Raw genomic sequence first — 16,745 nt, 5'->3', positions numbered from 1 at the left:
GCGCATCACATTTTTATCTCTGGTCCCTTGAGTGATTCCAGCTTCACAGCAGCAACTGGGGAAATTCCACTGAACACCTCCAGAGGGTGCCAGTCATCCAGGAGACAGATGGAATGAAGCCACCTGGCTCTGTGCAGGAAGCACTGGCTTGATGGAATCCCGTGGGCACATACTCTCAAGGGGTTCTTGAATTCCTCATAGGTATTTATAGTTAATGGCTGTGTAATATTTTCGTGAGTTGATAATCAGCATTCATTTAGCCATTTGCTTATTGGACATTGAGTTCCTCTTCAATCATGAGGGGAGCTTTTTGCTTCTCTGTGTTATTTCTTTCAGCTTTATTTCTGGCTGTGGGGTTCCTGGGGCAGGAGTATGGGAAGGCAGTGGTTCTCCCCACGTACGGCCACATTGCCGCTCTTGGAGAGTGCCGGGTTCCCACAGCACTTCTTTGTGTCTCTGCCAGTGTGGCACACGTGGCATGACTGGGGGGTCAGAATCCGAGAAAGGAGAAGTACACGTGAAGTTCAGCCTGTCTGCCTGCGCCTCAGCCTGCTGGTTGTCCCCCGGGGCCGACCAGTACCGACTAGCACCATGGGAGCTCCAGGTGTGGAGGCTGGAAGTGCCGTCTGGGCTCCCCTGGGTCTCGGCTGGGAAGGCCTTACCGGCCGTGCTCAGAGCACAGTTTAGGAGCAGTCTCGGCTGCGTGGTGGCGACTAGGAAGTATGTCCACTGACTCATGTGGATGTGTGTTTCAGTGACTGCAGCCCGACTCTGTACAGGGCACTGTGCTAGATGGGAGGCGGGACTCCGCGGCGAGCTGAGTGTTTTAAGAGGGAAGGAACGTGGATGGCTTGGGGTTGGGAGATAATGGAACTTAGGAGGGGCAGCAGGATGGGGCAAAGAGCCCTCCACAAGCAATTCTTGTGCCTGATGGAATATTTTTCTTTCCCCTGGGAGGTGTAAGTATAACAGAGCAGTCCAGAGAAGGGGGAGGTGGCAGTGTCCTGGATTAATGGCGGTAGCAGCCACAGTAAGTTCTCAGTAAGCAGTTGGCTTTGGGTCAGTTCCTGTACTTGAAGGGGGTGTAGGATTTTGAGGGGGCCTGTGTAGGCGCCAGTAAGGGGACACCAGACCATAGAGGGCCTTTAGGATGACGGGATGTTATCAGGGGCTAGGAAAGGTGGAGCCCACATTTTTGCATCAGTAGTTTTGGGTACTCACTCTTCAGTGCCATAGCGTGCAATGTATCTGCCTTTCTCGGCACCATGTACACTCACAGGGTGGGTGAATCTGAGGACAGGAAAATCCAGGTTAACCACCCATTAGAAATCCGTCACTGACGTCCCTGCTCTTTGAGCCTCAGGCCACATGTTGCTGAGAGCCGAGCATGTAATGTTCCCGATGCCTCGGAGCCGACTGTGATCGGGCGGCTGTGTCCAGAGGCTTGTATGTTTCTGGGAAGCATCAGTGTGGCAGCTTGACAACGCTGTGTAAAGCAGGCCAGGACGTTTGCATCTTCCCCTGCCTGTGGCCTGCCCACTTGGCCTGAGTTGAGGCAGTTGGGCTCTCCCTGATGCAGCCCAGACCTGCCTGTAGGGTGGCGAGAGGAAAAGGGGCAGAAGGACAGGCCCAGCAGGGTGTACACGTGTGGGTGTGTGTGGCCTCCAGGAGAAGCTGTTGGAAAGGCCGGTGGAGCTCATTCAGCACAGCTGAGGGCCGCAGAGGGCCATCCTGGCCTGGGGAAGGCCCTTGTGGACCACCGAGGTCTTCATGGCTGGAGCCTCTGTGGTATGGGGCTGTGGAGGGTCTCTTTCCAGTGCTAAATGCCTGTATGTGGGTGGAGGCAGTATTCAGCAAGTAACAGGTTTGCGTTTTATTTTTTTTTTAATTAAACTTTTTATTTTGAGATAATTGTATTTTTCTGTGCAGTTTTAAGAAAATATACAGCTATTCCACGTACACCTTACCCAGTTTCCCCCAGTGGTAAAACCTTGTAAAATTATAGTGCGGTGTCAGAATCAGGATATTGACATTGATGCAGTCAAGATCAAGGCATTTCCATCCTTCCAGGTCCCCTCACGCCACGCCCCTGCCCTCCCACCATTACTACCTCTTAACCCCTGGCAGCCATGGATCTGTTCTCCATTTACAGAAATTACACATTTCAAGAATTTTATGTAAATGGAATCATACAGCATGTAGCCTTTCAGTTTTGGCTTTTTTCACTCATAATTCTCTGGAGATTCACCCAGATTGTGTGGATCAAGTTTGTTCCTTTTTATTGCTGACTAGTATTCCAGGGGGGTCATGTACCAGTTTCTTTAACTGCTCACCTACTGAAGGACATCTGGGTTTCCAGGTTTTGGCTATTACAAATAAAGCTGCTATAACCATTCAGAAATGTACAGTTTTTGTGTGAATGCAAACTTTTGTTTTTCTGGAATAAGTACCCGGGTGTGCAGTTCCTGGATCATGGGGTAATTGCATGCTTAGTTTTTAAAGAAGCCCCTAAACTTTTTTAGAGTGGCTGTACCATTTCACATTGTCTCCAGCAATGTATGAGTGATAGACTTTCCTCACATTCCTGCCAGCATTTGGTGTTGTCACCATTTTTAATTTTAGCCATTCTGATAGGCTTATATTGCTCATGGTTCTAAACAGATTGTTGTGTTTTTGTTTTTGTTTTTCTATTGTTGAGTTTCAAGAGGGCTTAGTATACTCTACTGGATACTAGTCCTTTGTTGGGCATGTGGTTTGCAAATATTTTTATTCCATTCTGTGACTTATCTTTTCACCCTCCTTGTAGGGCCTTCACACAGCAAAAAATTTTAATTTTAATGAAGTTTGATTTGTCAGTTTGTGTTTCATTTTTAGCTAATTTTTGTGTAAGATTGAGCTTTATTTATTTTTTGCCTGTGGATGTCCGGTGGCTTCATTTGTCAAAAGGCTGTCTCTCCTCCACTGAATTGTTTAGCACCTTTTTTCCAAAATTAAGTTGGACATATTTGTGTGGGTCTGTTTCTGGATTCTCTATTCTGTTCTCTCTCTCTCTTTTTTTTTTTTTTTAAGAGTGGAAGAGAGGCGGGGAAGAGAGGCAGCGGGAGAGAGAGGATCTTAAGCAGGCTTCACACCCAGCACAGACCCCTACATGGGGCTCGATCTCACAACCCTAAGATCATGACCTGAGCTGAAATCAAGAGTCAGATGCTTCACTGACTTAGCCACCCAGACGCCCCTCCATTCTGTTCTGTTGATCTATGTATCTCACCTTCCACTAATATCACACAATCTTGAATACTGTGGATATGTAATAAATCTTGTAATCGAGTAGATGAATTCCTCCCTCTTTATTCTTTTTTAATTTTTAAAACTATTCTAGTTTCTTTGACTTTCCATTTAAATTTTAGAGTGATCTTGTCTATATCTGCAAGCCTTACTGAGCTTTTGATTAGTAATTGCATTAATTCTGTATATCGATTTGGGGAAAATTGGCATCTTAGAATCTTCCAGTCTATGAGCATTTTTTTTAGCTCTTCTTTGGTTTCTTTTATCAGTGTTGTGTAGTTTTTTTTAGCATGCAAGTCTTGTACATGCCTTGTTAGATTTACAACTAAATAGTTCTCTTTTTTTAAGATTTTATTTATTTGAGAGAGAGAGCGAGCATGAGCAGGAAAGGGGCAGAGGGAGAGGGAGAAGCAGACTCCTGGCTGAGCAGGGAGCCCAACCAGGGACTCGATCCCAGAACCCTGGGATCATGACCTGATGCTCAACCAAGGAGCCACCCAGGCGTCCCAGTATTTCATTTTTTTAAGCGATTGTAAATGGTATTACATTTTTAATTTTGGTGTCCACATATTCACTGCTAGTATATAGAAATACAGTTGATTTTTGTATACTGATCTTATATCCTGTATCCTTGTTGAACTCACTAGTTTTAGGAGTTTTTAAAAACAGATTCCTTGTTTTTCTACATAGAAAATTATGTCATCTGTAAACATTTTATTTTTTCTTTCTGATCTACATGCTTTTTATTTCCTTTTCTGCCTTATTGCACTAGCTGGAAATTCTAGCACTGTAGTTCTGGGAGTGGACATCATTGCCCATTTCCTTATCTTAGAGGAAAAGCATTTCGTCTTTCATCGTTTCTTAAATTTCACATATGAGTGAGGTCATGTGGTATTTGTGTTTCTCTGACATTTCACTTAGCATTATACTCTCTAGGTCCATCCATGTTGTTACAAATGGCAAGATTTCATTCTTTTTTATGGCTGAGTAATATTCCATTGTAGATAAATATCACATTTCTTGATCCATTCGTATGTCAATGGATGCTTGGGTTGCTTCCATAGTTTGGCTCTTGTAAATAATGCTGCAGTAAACATAGGGGTTCATGTATCCCTTTGAATTGGGGGTTTTCTAATTTTGGGGTAAAATTCCTGGGTTGTAGGGTAGTTCTGTTTTTAATTTTTTGAGGAACTCATCTGAGATTTCGCTTTCATTTCTGAAGGATATTTTCTCTGGGTATAGGGTTCTGATTGACGGTTTCCTTTCAGTGCCTGAAAAGTATTGTACCACTTGCCTCTGGCCTCTGAGGTTCCTGATGAGAAGTCCACTGTTGTCATATTTGGTTTTGTCCTATTTATAAGCTGTTACTTTTCTTTGGCTGCTTTCAAGAGTTTATATTTGTCTTTAGTTTTCAGAAATTTAATTTTGTTGTGTCTTGGTGTAGATTCCTTTGGATTTATCCTTTGGAGTGTACTCAGCTTCTTGAATTTATAGGTTGCCTTTCTTGCCAAATTTGGGAAGTTTTCAACCATTGTTTATTCAAGTGCTTTTTCCACCGTACTGTCCTTTTCTCTTTCTGGGAGTCTGATGACACAGATGATAGATCTTTTTTATTGTTCTACAGGTCTCTATTTTTTCTCTTATTATTTCTTTTAGTCTCTTTTCTCTCTGTTGCCTGATTGGGTAATTTCTTTCATTTTTTTTTTTTAAGATTTTATTTACTTATTTGACAGAGAGTGAGTGAGCACACAAGCAGGGGGAGTGGGAGAGGGAGAAGCTGGCTCCCCGCTGAGCAGGGATTCCGAAGCGGGGCTTGATCCCAGGAGTCTGGGATCATGACCTGAGCTGAAGGCAGATGCTTAAGACTGAGCCACCCAGGCGCCCCTGATTGGGTAATTTCTGTTACTTTTCTTCCAGTTCACTGATTCTTTCCTTGTGGTTTCCATCATTCTGCTGTTGGGTCCATCCAGTCAGCTTTTTATTTCATTTATTGTATTTTTCAGTTTCAAAATTTCCATTTGGCTTTTATATCTCCTGGTTGTTTTTTGTTTGTTTTGTTTTTTTGCTGGGGCTTTCTGTGTTTCCACTTATTCCAAGCATGTTTATAATTTCTTGTTGAAACATTTCAGCATTGCTGCCTCATCAGATAATTCTGACATGGCTGTCACCTTGGTGTTGGCATCTGTTGATTGTCTTTGTTTATTCAGTTTGTGATCTTTCTGGTTCTTAGTATGCTGGTGACTTTTTTGATTGAAACTTGGATATTTTTGTGTTATTTTAGGTGACTGTGGATTGTGTTTGACCCTTCTTTTCTAGTTGGCTTTCTCTGACACTACTACAGTGGGGGTAGGGGGGTGGGGGGGCCACCATCTTTTACTTTCAGGTGGAAGTAGAAGTCCAGGCTGCCCACTTGGCCTCCACTGACACCTGATGGGGGAGGTTCCTTGTTACTTTGGAGCAGGGGTGAGAGTTCAGCTCCCCACATGTCTTCCTCTGACTCTATCCCAGCAGGGAGAGGGAGAGGGACCTTGTTACTTTGGAGTGGGGTGCAAAAATCCCAGCTCCCTGCCTGGCTTCCCGACACCTTCCTGGTAGGGGTGCTGGGGTGCCTCTTAGCTGGCAAGGGTAGGAAGGAAGCCTTTGCTGGCATGGGTGGGGCTGGAGCTGAGTCTTTCTTGTCATGTCTGGCAGGAATAGAACAGTTATCGTAGAATATTTTGTCTTACCAGGTTGTTCTTCCCTGGTTCTTCAGCTAGAGAGAGCAGTTTTTATTGGGGCTTTTATTTGTACCTGTTGGCACTTCCAGGTTGCTCATTCTTCCAGTACCTAGTCTGGGACAATGAGACAAAAAGAGAAGCCAGGGTGCACATCTCCATGTTGTTTTCAGGTCTCAGGATCCCCAGCCCTCTTCTCTCTACCTTGCAGAGTCTCCTTAGGTTTTTATTATATACAGTGTCTGAGGTTTGATTTGTACTTAGTAGGAGGAATAAGGAAAATTATGTCTACCTATCTTCCAGAAGCAGAAGTTTCAAGTAACCATTTTTGAAAGGACTTTCAATTGAGGAAGACACCCAGACCACCAGCAGCCTCTTCCCAGAGACCAGCTAGAAGTGCAGCCTGTGGTTTATTGGGTTTGTGAGGGAAGGCTGAGTTTATTTATTTATTTATTTATTTGACAGAGCAAGTGAGCACAAGCAGGGGGAGCTGCAGGCAGAGGGAGAAGCAAGCTCCCTACTTAACAGGGAGCCTGATGTGGGGCTCAATCCTAGCACCCTGGGATCAAGACCTGAGTTAAAGGCAGAGACCTAACCGACTGAGCCACCCAGGCGCCCCTAGAGCACTTGTTTCTTGCCCTGTGCCCTCCATTGGCCCAGCCTTCCCACTTTTCAGGACAACCTGCCCACCTGGAAGGGTCCCCTTTGGGGTGGTGTGTCCAAGAAGGACCTGACAAAGTGAGGTGGGTGCTGGCAGCCCCCTGGTTTGCAGCACATGGGGCTGGCGCACACTAGGCCTGAGTAGATGTTGGGTCAATAACAGTGCTCGTGATGGGTGGTGGGTTCTGAGGGGACCTGTATCAGCCCCTCACTTTTCCAGCTGCTCCTTTTGGAGAAAGATTAGGTAGATGTAGCTGCTAATATGAAGTCTCCCCAAAGCCCTGTGGCCAGAGATCAGGAGAGTAGCATACAATCATGGCTAGACAGAAATGGAGGAGACACGGCCTTGTTGTCTAACCTCCTGATTTCACACCTCAGGGAACTGCAAACTAAGAGGTGAAGTGGGGAAATCACCTGGCCCAGAATCACCCCCTGGCCCTCACCTTTCCATCTTGTGTACGTATGTCACTGAGTGGTGTGAGAGAACCCGCTGAGTGAGTGTGCCTGCCTGCTTGGGGAATGGCTGGGCGCCACCGGGCTGGTATTTGTTACAAACCTTACTCTCTTTACTCCTGTTGTCCGAGACAGAATTTCATTCCACATCCCCCATGGCCCTCCTGGGTCGTGTCCCTCTAACCCCAGGTTCCCTGCCAGCACCCACCTCCCATGTTTCATCAAAACCAGTCCCTGACTTCCGTTCCTCAGCCCCCTCGTACCCCTTGCCTGAAGCTCCTACTACTCTGTTCACTTTCATGGGGAAAAGCCAGAGCTTACCCCTGGGGGCCTAGAGGACCCTGCAGAAGCCAAGAAAAAGGAGTGTTCTTGGCTTACCCCAGAATGCTGTGTGACCTCTGGCAAGTGACCTTCCCTCTCTGAGTCACAGATTCCACAGCTATAAAATGAGGTGGTGTGACAGGGCTCCAGTTTGGAAAGTGCTGAATAAAAAGCATGGTTAGAGGACCCTAATGCTTTCCCAGAGATGAGTCATGTGTGTAAACAGCAGGCAGAGGATTTGGGTTTTGTGTTACTGCCCTCCAAAGGGTAGTGGACAAATTGGCTTGGTTGTGCCTTTTCCAGCGGCTTCTCACCAGCCGGGTATGGCTGAAAAGGAAGGTGGAGCCAGAGTGTCTGTCTAGTGTCTCAACTCCTATTGAGCTCCTACTGTCAGGGTCTTGGGGGATGGGGGACTCTTCATTAAAAAAAAAAAAAATTAACAGCTAACATTTATTATGCACTTAGAGGCCAAACACTGCACTTAATGTTTTTTTCCTCATACGCTTTTTTTGAGATATAATTTACGAACTATAAAATTCAGCCTCTTAAAGTGTACAATTTAGTGGCTTTTAGCATATTCACAAGGTCATTCAACCATCTCCACTTTCTAATTCCAGAACATTTTCATCATCCCACAAAGAAACCCCATACCTGTTGGCAGTCATTTCCCTTTTCCCATTCCCTCCATGTCCTGGCAACCACTAATCTGCTTTCTGTTTCTGTGGATTTACCTATTGTGGATTTTTTCGTGTAAGCCGAGTCATACAATATATGGTCTTTGGTGTCTATGTTCTCTCACTCAGGATAATGTCTTCAAGGTTTGTCCATGTTGTAGATTGTGCCAGGACTTGGTGCCTTTTTATGGCTGATAATATTCTGTTGAATGGATGTGCCACATTTTGCTTATCCTCTCATCTATTGATGTCCATTGGGACTGTTTCTACCTTTTGGCGATTAGGAACAGTACTGTTGTGAACATTCAGGTCCAGGTTTTTATTTCAGTCTTCTCAGATGTATATACCTAGGAGTGGAGCTCTGGATTGAGTGGAATTTTGTGTTTAACTCTTTGAGGAAGTGCCAGAATTTTCCACAGCGGCTGCACCATTTTATATTCCTGCGCTGTGTTTTACTTGGATTATCTCATCAATCCTCACATAAGTCTCATGAGGTGTAGATATGATTACCGTCACCCCCACCTTTCAGATGGAACAGTTGAAACTCAACCACAGGGTTTTCAGCCCAGCGTCACATAGCCAGGATGTTGATGATTCTTTGGCCATTGCTAGCTGTGATCACTAATAAAGCAGCGTCTCTTCTCCCAGGCCCTGTTTTGTACTATCAGAATGAGGGCTTTAGACTGTGTTTGCATGATATACGTAGTACGCAGCACACAGTGGTGGGTACTCACATGGTGATTGGAAATGCCATTGTTCCCTGATCTTCGTGGCTTGATCAGGAACTTGAGGGAGGCGTCTGTGTCGTAGGAGTTCCTGTACTTTGCAGTTTCTCAGAGTCCCACTACGTTCTGTGTCCCCATCTCCACACCAGTTGCTGCAGACCCCCCAGGAGCCTCTTACTCCCAAACATCTTTCTTGGGAGACTCAGCCTTTGGCTGGGGAATGAGATGCCTGATGTGTGCTAAGTACAGGTGACTTCTGTTTCCAGGGAGCACTGATCTTTAACTTGACCATTGAACCTGTTCTCTCTCTGGCCCAAGGCCACTGATGACCTGCCCTCTTTTTTCTCCTCCAGGCAAAACCTATTTATGGTGGCTGGCTGCTCCTGGCTCCAGATGGGACCGACTTTGACAACCCAGTGCATCGGTCTCGGGTAAGGTCCTCAGAATGAATTCTTGAGGTGGGAGGGACTGGAGAGGTGCCCATCTAAGGGCAAGTCAGCCGAGTGGAAGGGAGATGGGGAGTTGAACAGTGGATCCTGGCATGGCAGGATCAGCAGGGAACCCCCATTTGGTAAACTTGTTGGTCCTACAGGAAAAGTCTCATGATACCAGTTGTGCCAGGTCCACTCTTTAAAAGGAGATGCTCTCCCATGGTGCCTCCTGTTTTCGTGGGTCAGCTTGACTGCAGAAACAGTTAAATAAAAGGCAGAAGAGCAGTTCAGCAAACATTTGCATTATGCTAATTAGGCTTCCAGTTCCCTCATTCCCTCCCTTCCTCATCCCATCTCTCTTTCCTCCAGTCCTCCCTGGCTAGGGGCTCAGCAAATGAGCACTAGTGAAGGGATGACGGACTAGAGTGCCAACTCTGCTTTTGCCCCATCTCTCCTGGGCAGCCCAGCCCAGGCTGGGTCCCTGCTGTGCACAGGTTGCTGGGAGCAGCCCAGTCTGAGCTGGAGCATCGAGATGATTAAACCAACATTGTCCCTAACCAGTGGTTTGTTCCTTTACCAGGGAGCCCCTTTGGATGACTCCAGTTAAAAGACTCATCTTGGGGCCCCTGGGTGGCTCAGTTGGTTAAGCGACTGCCTTCGGCTCAGGTCATGATCCCAGGGTCCTGGGATCGAGCCCCGCATCGGGCTCCCTGCTCCTCAGGGAGCCTGCTTCTTCTGGAGCCTGCTTCTCCCTCTCCCTCTGCCTGCCGCTCCACCTGCTTGTGCTTTCTCTCTCTGTCTCTCTCTCTGTGTCAAATAAGTAAATAAAATCTTTAAAAAATAAAAAATTAAAAAAAAAATAAATAAATAAATAAATAAAAGACTCTTCTTTTCCACATGATTTTTCCAGGTGCTGCCGCCCATACCCTATAAATTCCTCCAGCTCCTCTCCGTTCCCATCCCCTGCTCCGAGAGCCTCTTCTTTGCCTCTTGATCTCTTCTGCCCCTGGCCTGAATGCTGCAGTCTAGAGTGGGGGCTGTGGTGCCCCACAGACCTTGTATTATGTGTGGGATCTTTAGGATTAAGTCTGGTATGGGTTTTGACTTTAAAGATATTATTATCTTTAAAGGAGCCTTGAAAATGTTTCTCAGGAAAACTTCAAGTGGCCTCTCCCTGGACGCCCATCGTGGAACCAGCCGTCTTCAGGTCCTCTTTGCAAGGCTATCTGAGCATCCTGTTCCTGCCATCCAAGCAGGAGGACAGCAGGGGTGACTGTATTCCAATGCCTGCAGTAACCAGGGAGCAGCTCCCTTTCCTTTTCTATATTTGGGTCATACAGAATTGCCATTTCCAGCTTCTGATGGGAAAAACATTATTATGAATGATATAATTCTGGCCCAAAGCAAAGAGATGTGATAGTTCTTGTGGCTTATTGCCAGTGAAAGTATGAATTTTGCTGGGCTTTTTGAGCTGTTGAAAATAGGTCATGGATCCTCATGATGATCTTTGCTTTGGGATTCGGGGACCAAGAGTCTCTTGTTCGGGACATGTTTTCCCCCCACAAAAGGGAAAGCGCATACTCTCATGGTCCCTTCTGTTCTGTTGTCAGTGCCTTTGGGGCCCCACTGGCCCCCAGCAGCCTGTCCTGTGGGTAGAGAGTAGAGGGGTGCCCTTTGCTGGTCGATCACTCCTTGGACATCAGAATCATTCCCACAGGTCTCCCTCCTTCTCAGTTTTGATTTTTCTTAGCTTTCTCATCCTCAGTGAACACTGGAGCCTGGCAGTCTTTTTCCCTGTCTCCCACTCCCTGTGGGTCATCAGAACAACCCTTTTATAGCAGTTTCCTCGATTTTGTCAGAAGCGGGGAATCAGTGCCTACCATTCTCAGGTTATTCCATATTGTGCCATACAATTTATCAAATATCAGCACATGTTACATGAGCATCTCTGTGCTGGGTACGTAGAGAATGCAAAAAGGGAACCAGGATACCATCTCTGCTCTTCAGGAGCTTGCCAATTAAACAGGCATCCTGTGAAATCTTAGTAACTCATGTGGAAAAACACTGGGTGGCTTGGGTCTCTCCCCTGGCCCAGGGCCATCTAACAAATTACTGCTCTTTTGCCTTGGGTCCCTCTTTTCCGGCCATCTGCCCCAGAAATGGATGCTGTGGAGCCCGCATTGCTTTGACGTAGGTTTGTGAGACCCGGGGACGCGGCGAGGGGAGATCGGGGCCAGAGGCACCCTAACCACCCACTCTGTGCTCCATTGCAGAAATGGCAGCGGCGGTTCTTCATCCTCTATGAGCACGGCCTCTTGCGCTATGCCCTGGACGAGATGGTGAGTGTCCTACAGCATCTGTGCCCTGAGGCCCCTTCTTTGTGTCTGCATGTGTGTCTGTAACAACAGCAGCATATGCTCTCGCTTGGCCTTCTTTTGGGAGCCCAGACTTTGAAGAACTTGTGGCGTCTGGTAGAGGTGGCTCTGAAAACCCAGACCTTTGGTTTGAGGCATCGTTAGTGGTGACAGGTGAGAGTAAGTAGTGAGGGAGAAAGGCACTTCCGTTCCGGGCTGCCAGGAGTCACACTTAGCCAGAGCACTCCTACTTAGAAGCAGAACAGGCTGTGGGCCTGCAGTGGCAGGTGGGGGGCTGGCCTTGGGCATGTGTGGAAGTCGAGCACACGCGCGTTCCCGTGCTGTAGTCCTGGGACTGCCTCTCAGTTCCATTGCTGCAGGTGGTCTCTCTCCTCCCGTTGGACCTTCAGAGGCCTCCTGGCCACTAAGCCAGGGCATATGGCTCATTCCTGCCTTGCCACCCACCTGGTTTGCTCCCTGCTTCCTGGGCTGGATGAGTGTCTACTGTTCTTGGTCCAGAGGTGAACCTGAAAACCAACCAGGGGGAATGTTCTGGCTTTTCTTTTTCTATCCATTTTGCCTCCTGAGTTTTTCCTCTAAAGGAGATTGTTCTCCCCTAACTAATCTAAAGTAGGACCAAATTCTAAGCTTTTTAAAGGAACCAAGATGGAAGATTTAAGCACCTTTTGCTATTCCTTTTGCTATTCCATTTGAGTTTGTGAGTGTGTGTGTGCGTTTATGTAGGCAGCATTTTTAATTAGGACTGTCCTGGAAAATCTAGACATAGCATGTAAAATAGGTTAGCCCCATGCCAGCCAGAGTTCATTGTTTTGCTACAGGAGGGAGAGCAGGGTTCTGGAAGCGTGTGCAGAAGTAAGGACAGTCGTAGACTGTTGTGACCCTTGGATTTTAGGGTGGTCATTACAGCTGTGTGAACAGGCCACAAGCGAGTCCATTCCCACACGGGGTTCCTAATCTTGGTGATGTGATGCTTCCTCTACTTCGTTTCTCAGATGAATTAACGGATATGATATCTAGGTATGGAATTAATAGATGTGATAGTTAGTTCTACCTAAACTATCACCTCATTGGTTCCTTCTTAAAAATAATTTTATTTCTCATTCTTCCTGGTGAGTATATTTATACAGTGTGATAGACCACAAGGGTTTTTGCCATGAAAGCATCTGTGGTCCAGAGTAGATTGGAGGTGAGCACCAGTGGGATGGTAGAATTCACTAGAAATAGGAGCAAGGGGACTGATTCACTAGGACACCCATTCCTTCAGGGAAAGGAAGCAGGCCTGGAGGCAGACCCAGCACTGCCCTCTGTGTTCTCCCAACTTGGCCATCATACAAATGGTGGCCCTGGGTGGGAGTTGGGCTCCTCCAAGCCTTGAAGTTTACTTTGTCCTCCCTGTGCCTGGCCGACTGGTTCTTAAGTCCTGCAGAGACAGAGAAGGAGCCTCAGAGGTCACTGGATTACATCCAGGCTGGGCTGGATCATGAACCTTCCCGAAAAATAGAGTTCCCTGGACTGTCCTTGGAGACCGATTATTCTGGCCAGGAAGTTTTTCTTCAGGTCTAACTGGAGTCCAGTACAGTCTTTTGTTCCCTTCAGCTCAGTTGCACAAGCACAAAGAGAGGGCGGCTACTACACAAACGCAGAACACACGCTGCATCCCAAGAGCCGCTCCTAGGTAATTGAGGCTGTTGAGCCATGAGTCCTGACACCTTGCAGTACATTTTGGTCTCCCAGCAACCTGAATGTAGGTTGGGTATTATTTCATGTGCTGCTGGGGCAGAGGTGGGACTGTGCCAGCGATGTGGGCAAAGAAGCCCCAGGAAAAACTCGGCATACAGAGAGGGCATTGTGGGGGACGCCCAGAGTGGAGAGTTTTGGGCCATGGGCCACTTTCTGGCAGATGACCTTGGAGCTGAAGAGACTGACTTGGTGTGCCAGTTAGCGTCGGCACGCTCGGCCTGCAGGCAGTGCAGATACACTGCAGCTCCAGGGAAGAGAGCGGCACTGTTTCTGGGAGTGAAACAGACAGTGACAGTTGCAGTGAAATACCTTTAAAGCAACATTTCAGGCCTGTAAGAGTTTTTCCCGTTGGGTTAGGAAAGTCCTGTGGGGAAAGCTGCAAGGCAGCATCTGGGCTGCAGTTGAGAAGGGGCTGGGTGACAGGGGCAGTCCGATGCTTGCTGCCCGCGTCAGCGTTGGCACTCGCTGCCCTGGGCCTTGCAGGTGGACTCTGGAGGGGCCTCTCCCACCCCGGGGGTCTGTTTTGGGCCTTGTTCTTCCTCGCCACTCCCTGGACGAGCACAGTCCAGCATCCTGGAGCTCCAACCCAGAGGTCAGCTTTCCTGGTGCCTAGCCGCCTGCCTCTCCCTGGCCCGCAGGGTCCTGAGACGTGGAGCGGGAGAGCTTTTCAGACAGGCTCATGTGTGAACCAAATGCAGCCGTGCTGAGCGTGTTCTCTGAGAGAACCTAGACGTAGAGCCACGGTCCTCAGCTGGGCACCACTCTGCTTCCCGGGGCCACCTGGCAGTGTCTGGAGCCTTCTTTGACTCTCACAACTGTGCAGGGGTGAAGGAGGTTGCTCTGGGCACCTATGGGTGGAGGCCAGGAGTGCCATGATGCGCAGGACAGGCCTCACAACAGGGAATGATCTGGCCCCAGATGGCAACAGTGCCGAGGCTGAGAAACCCTTCGTGATCTGGTCAGTGGCTTATTTAATTTTTTTTTTTAATTTTTAAAAATTAAAATATAAGTTTGACTTGATTTCTTTTCACCGTGATTCTTGAGGTGTGGAAGGACTCACCTGTCTGATTCCCTGGGCGTGAGGGAGGTGAAGGGGCAGGGTTAGCCAGCTGGCTGGTGTGGTGAAGTGCCAGGTGTGGAATAGGGGTAGGCCTGTTCCTGGCGTGGAGGGGCTTCTGTGTGGTGTCCCTGCATATCAGGTGACCGCGGGACTAGTGGAATTGCTTCCGTGTGTGACTCTTACCTGGGGAGCATAGAGGTCCCACTTCCGGTGCTGTGCTCGGAGCACCATGCTGTATACTGGCCCCATTTTGGTGTTGGTCTCCAAGAGCCGCAGCTCTGAGCAGCCTGTAGCCCCTGCTGATCCTCCCCTCCTGCGGAGCGCCCCACCCACCCCCAAGTGCTGCCAGCTCATCTACTGCACGTAATACATTACAGCGTTTTATGGCTGGGCTGTTCCCTTAATACTTAGTCACAGTCTGTTTCAAATTGTTACTTGACTTTTGAACAATATTGCTATTTGTTTTCATTGGTTTAAATGTTATCTTACCAACTAGATTGCAACTTTTTTTTTTCATTGTTGGGCCTCCTGATAGTTCTTGGTATCTCCCTGCATTGTCTGGCCTGGGGCTTGGGTGGCACAGACCTAGTAAATATTTGTTGAGTTGAACTAACCAACTTCGTAAACGGGTTGCTGTAGAGTTTCTGCTCTCAATGTGGGGAGAAGGTGAGACCTGGGGTGTTTCCTGGAGAGGGATTAGGTATGTTGTGTGTTGTAGCTCGTAATTACTCGTCCCTCCAGAAGGCTCCAGAGAGCAGAGTGGGTAAGGTTGTCCTGGGCCCCCTCAGCTGGGACCAACATGGGCACGGCAATTGTCAGGAGTTCCCGGGAGGAGGAGGAGGGCTGCAATCCCTGGGCCAATGCCCGCCTTGAGGGCTGCTTTGAGAGGCTTTTATGCTGAGAGACTTCTGCTAGGTCTGGAGCCTTCGGGCCTAAGTCCGGCTCCAGGGGCTGACTACTGCCTTTCTCTTCCAGGCAGCTCTGAGATGGGGCTAACCTCTGGGAATCACTTTTCCTTTTTTGGGAAATTTCTTTCTCGATACACCCACGTACCCTGTAACTGGTGGGTGTGGAAGAGAGGCGAATTTCCCAAAAAAGGAAAAGAAATTTCCCAAACGCAAGCTGAGGTGAGGTGGGCTTGGGGCAGCCTCACAGACAAGTGGGAGCCTGAGCAGTTTGGCTGGGCCGCTGGTTTTTCAGGAGTGGACGGAGTAAAGAATCTAGAAACCCAAACTGCTCCCTCTCTCCTCTGCTGTTGTTTCTTCTTCCGTAATCTACCCATTTTGTACCAAATTCTGCCACCTCTCTTTGAGCTTTTGGGGACCGATGTAAAGCTAAGGTACTGATTTCATCGGATCCCAGAGGTCATTAGGAGGCTTTCTCAGAGAAGAGCAAGTCCGGAGGGGAAGCGGGGCCAAGTTGTGGGTGGAGCATGCTGGACCGTGAGGCTTTGGGGCTCTGCGTTGGGACTGGACCTGGTGAGCTGTGGGCAGTCTGGTCTCTTGCTTTCACGTTCTCTTCCTTTTCCCTCCCGGAAGCCAGGCAAAAAGATGGTCTCAGGTTTTTGTGTTTTGTTTTTAAATTATAAGTTATATATAACAAAATTTACCGTTTTAGCCATTTTTAAGAGGGTGGTTTGGTGGCATCAAGCTCACTGACACTGTTGCGCAGCCATCACCACCATCGGTCTGCTCGTCTTGCACAACTGAAGCTGTCCCCGCTGAGCGCTACCTCCCCAGCCTCTCTCCCAGTAGTCGCTGGCAGCCCCTTGCTACTTCCTGTCTCCATGATTCTGGCGACTCTAAGTGTATCTCATATAAGTGGGGTCACACAGTATTTGTCCTTCCGTGTCTGGCTTATTTCACTTAGCATGATGTCTTTAAGGTTGATCCGTGTTGGAGCACGTGTCAGATCTCCTTTTTTTTAAAAAAATATCATGGTCTAATGGTGTTGAACCCTGTCTGCTCTGAAACAAACTGACCCTGGGTTTCTCCTGTGTGGAGACCATGGCGGGATCGTACCTCTGCTTCCGTGGCAAGTGTGTGGTATTAAGGGCCACCTTTCACTGTGTGGGGCTTCTCTCCATTCTTTGCCCTGGGAGTCAGGCCAAACCAGAGCTGTGTGACTTTGTAGGGACTGTGCCGCTGAGGACCCTTAGCTTAGTTCACACCCCCAGACATAATCAGGAAAACACTTTTAGCCTTTGTGTACAGGCCTTTTTCAGGGGCAGCCGTGGGTTTGTCCATCCCACAGAATGCCAAGGTCCAGCCGGCGCACTTACTCTGGGGTGTCTGTGCTTGGGGCGTC

General features: G+C 48.0%; 1 protein-coding gene across 9 annotated transcripts in view; it reads left to right on the top strand.

Annotated features, from left to right (window-relative positions):
- The window catches only part of MPRIP (myosin phosphatase Rho interacting protein), a 149,241-nt gene that overhangs the window by 19,786 nt on the left and 112,710 nt on the right, over positions 1-16,745 (top strand). For 8 of the 9 annotated variants that reach the window (XM_036073799.2, XM_036073800.2, XM_036073796.2 and 5 more), the window contains exons 2-3: positions 9,186-9,263; positions 11,537-11,602. In XM_036073799.2, the coding sequence (XP_035929692.1) occupies positions 9,186-9,263; positions 11,537-11,602 (144 nt within the window). The remainder of the gene's footprint in view (positions 1-9,185; positions 9,264-11,536; positions 11,603-16,745) is intronic. The other variant, XM_078068015.1, reaches the window with a different exon arrangement.

Source organism: Halichoerus grypus, chromosome 2, assembly GCF_964656455.1.
Source record: "Halichoerus grypus chromosome 2, mHalGry1.hap1.1, whole genome shotgun sequence".
Taxonomy (NCBI): Eukaryota; Metazoa; Chordata; class Mammalia; order Carnivora; family Phocidae; genus Halichoerus; species Halichoerus grypus.
This window is presented reverse-complemented; position numbering and strand designations above follow the sequence as displayed.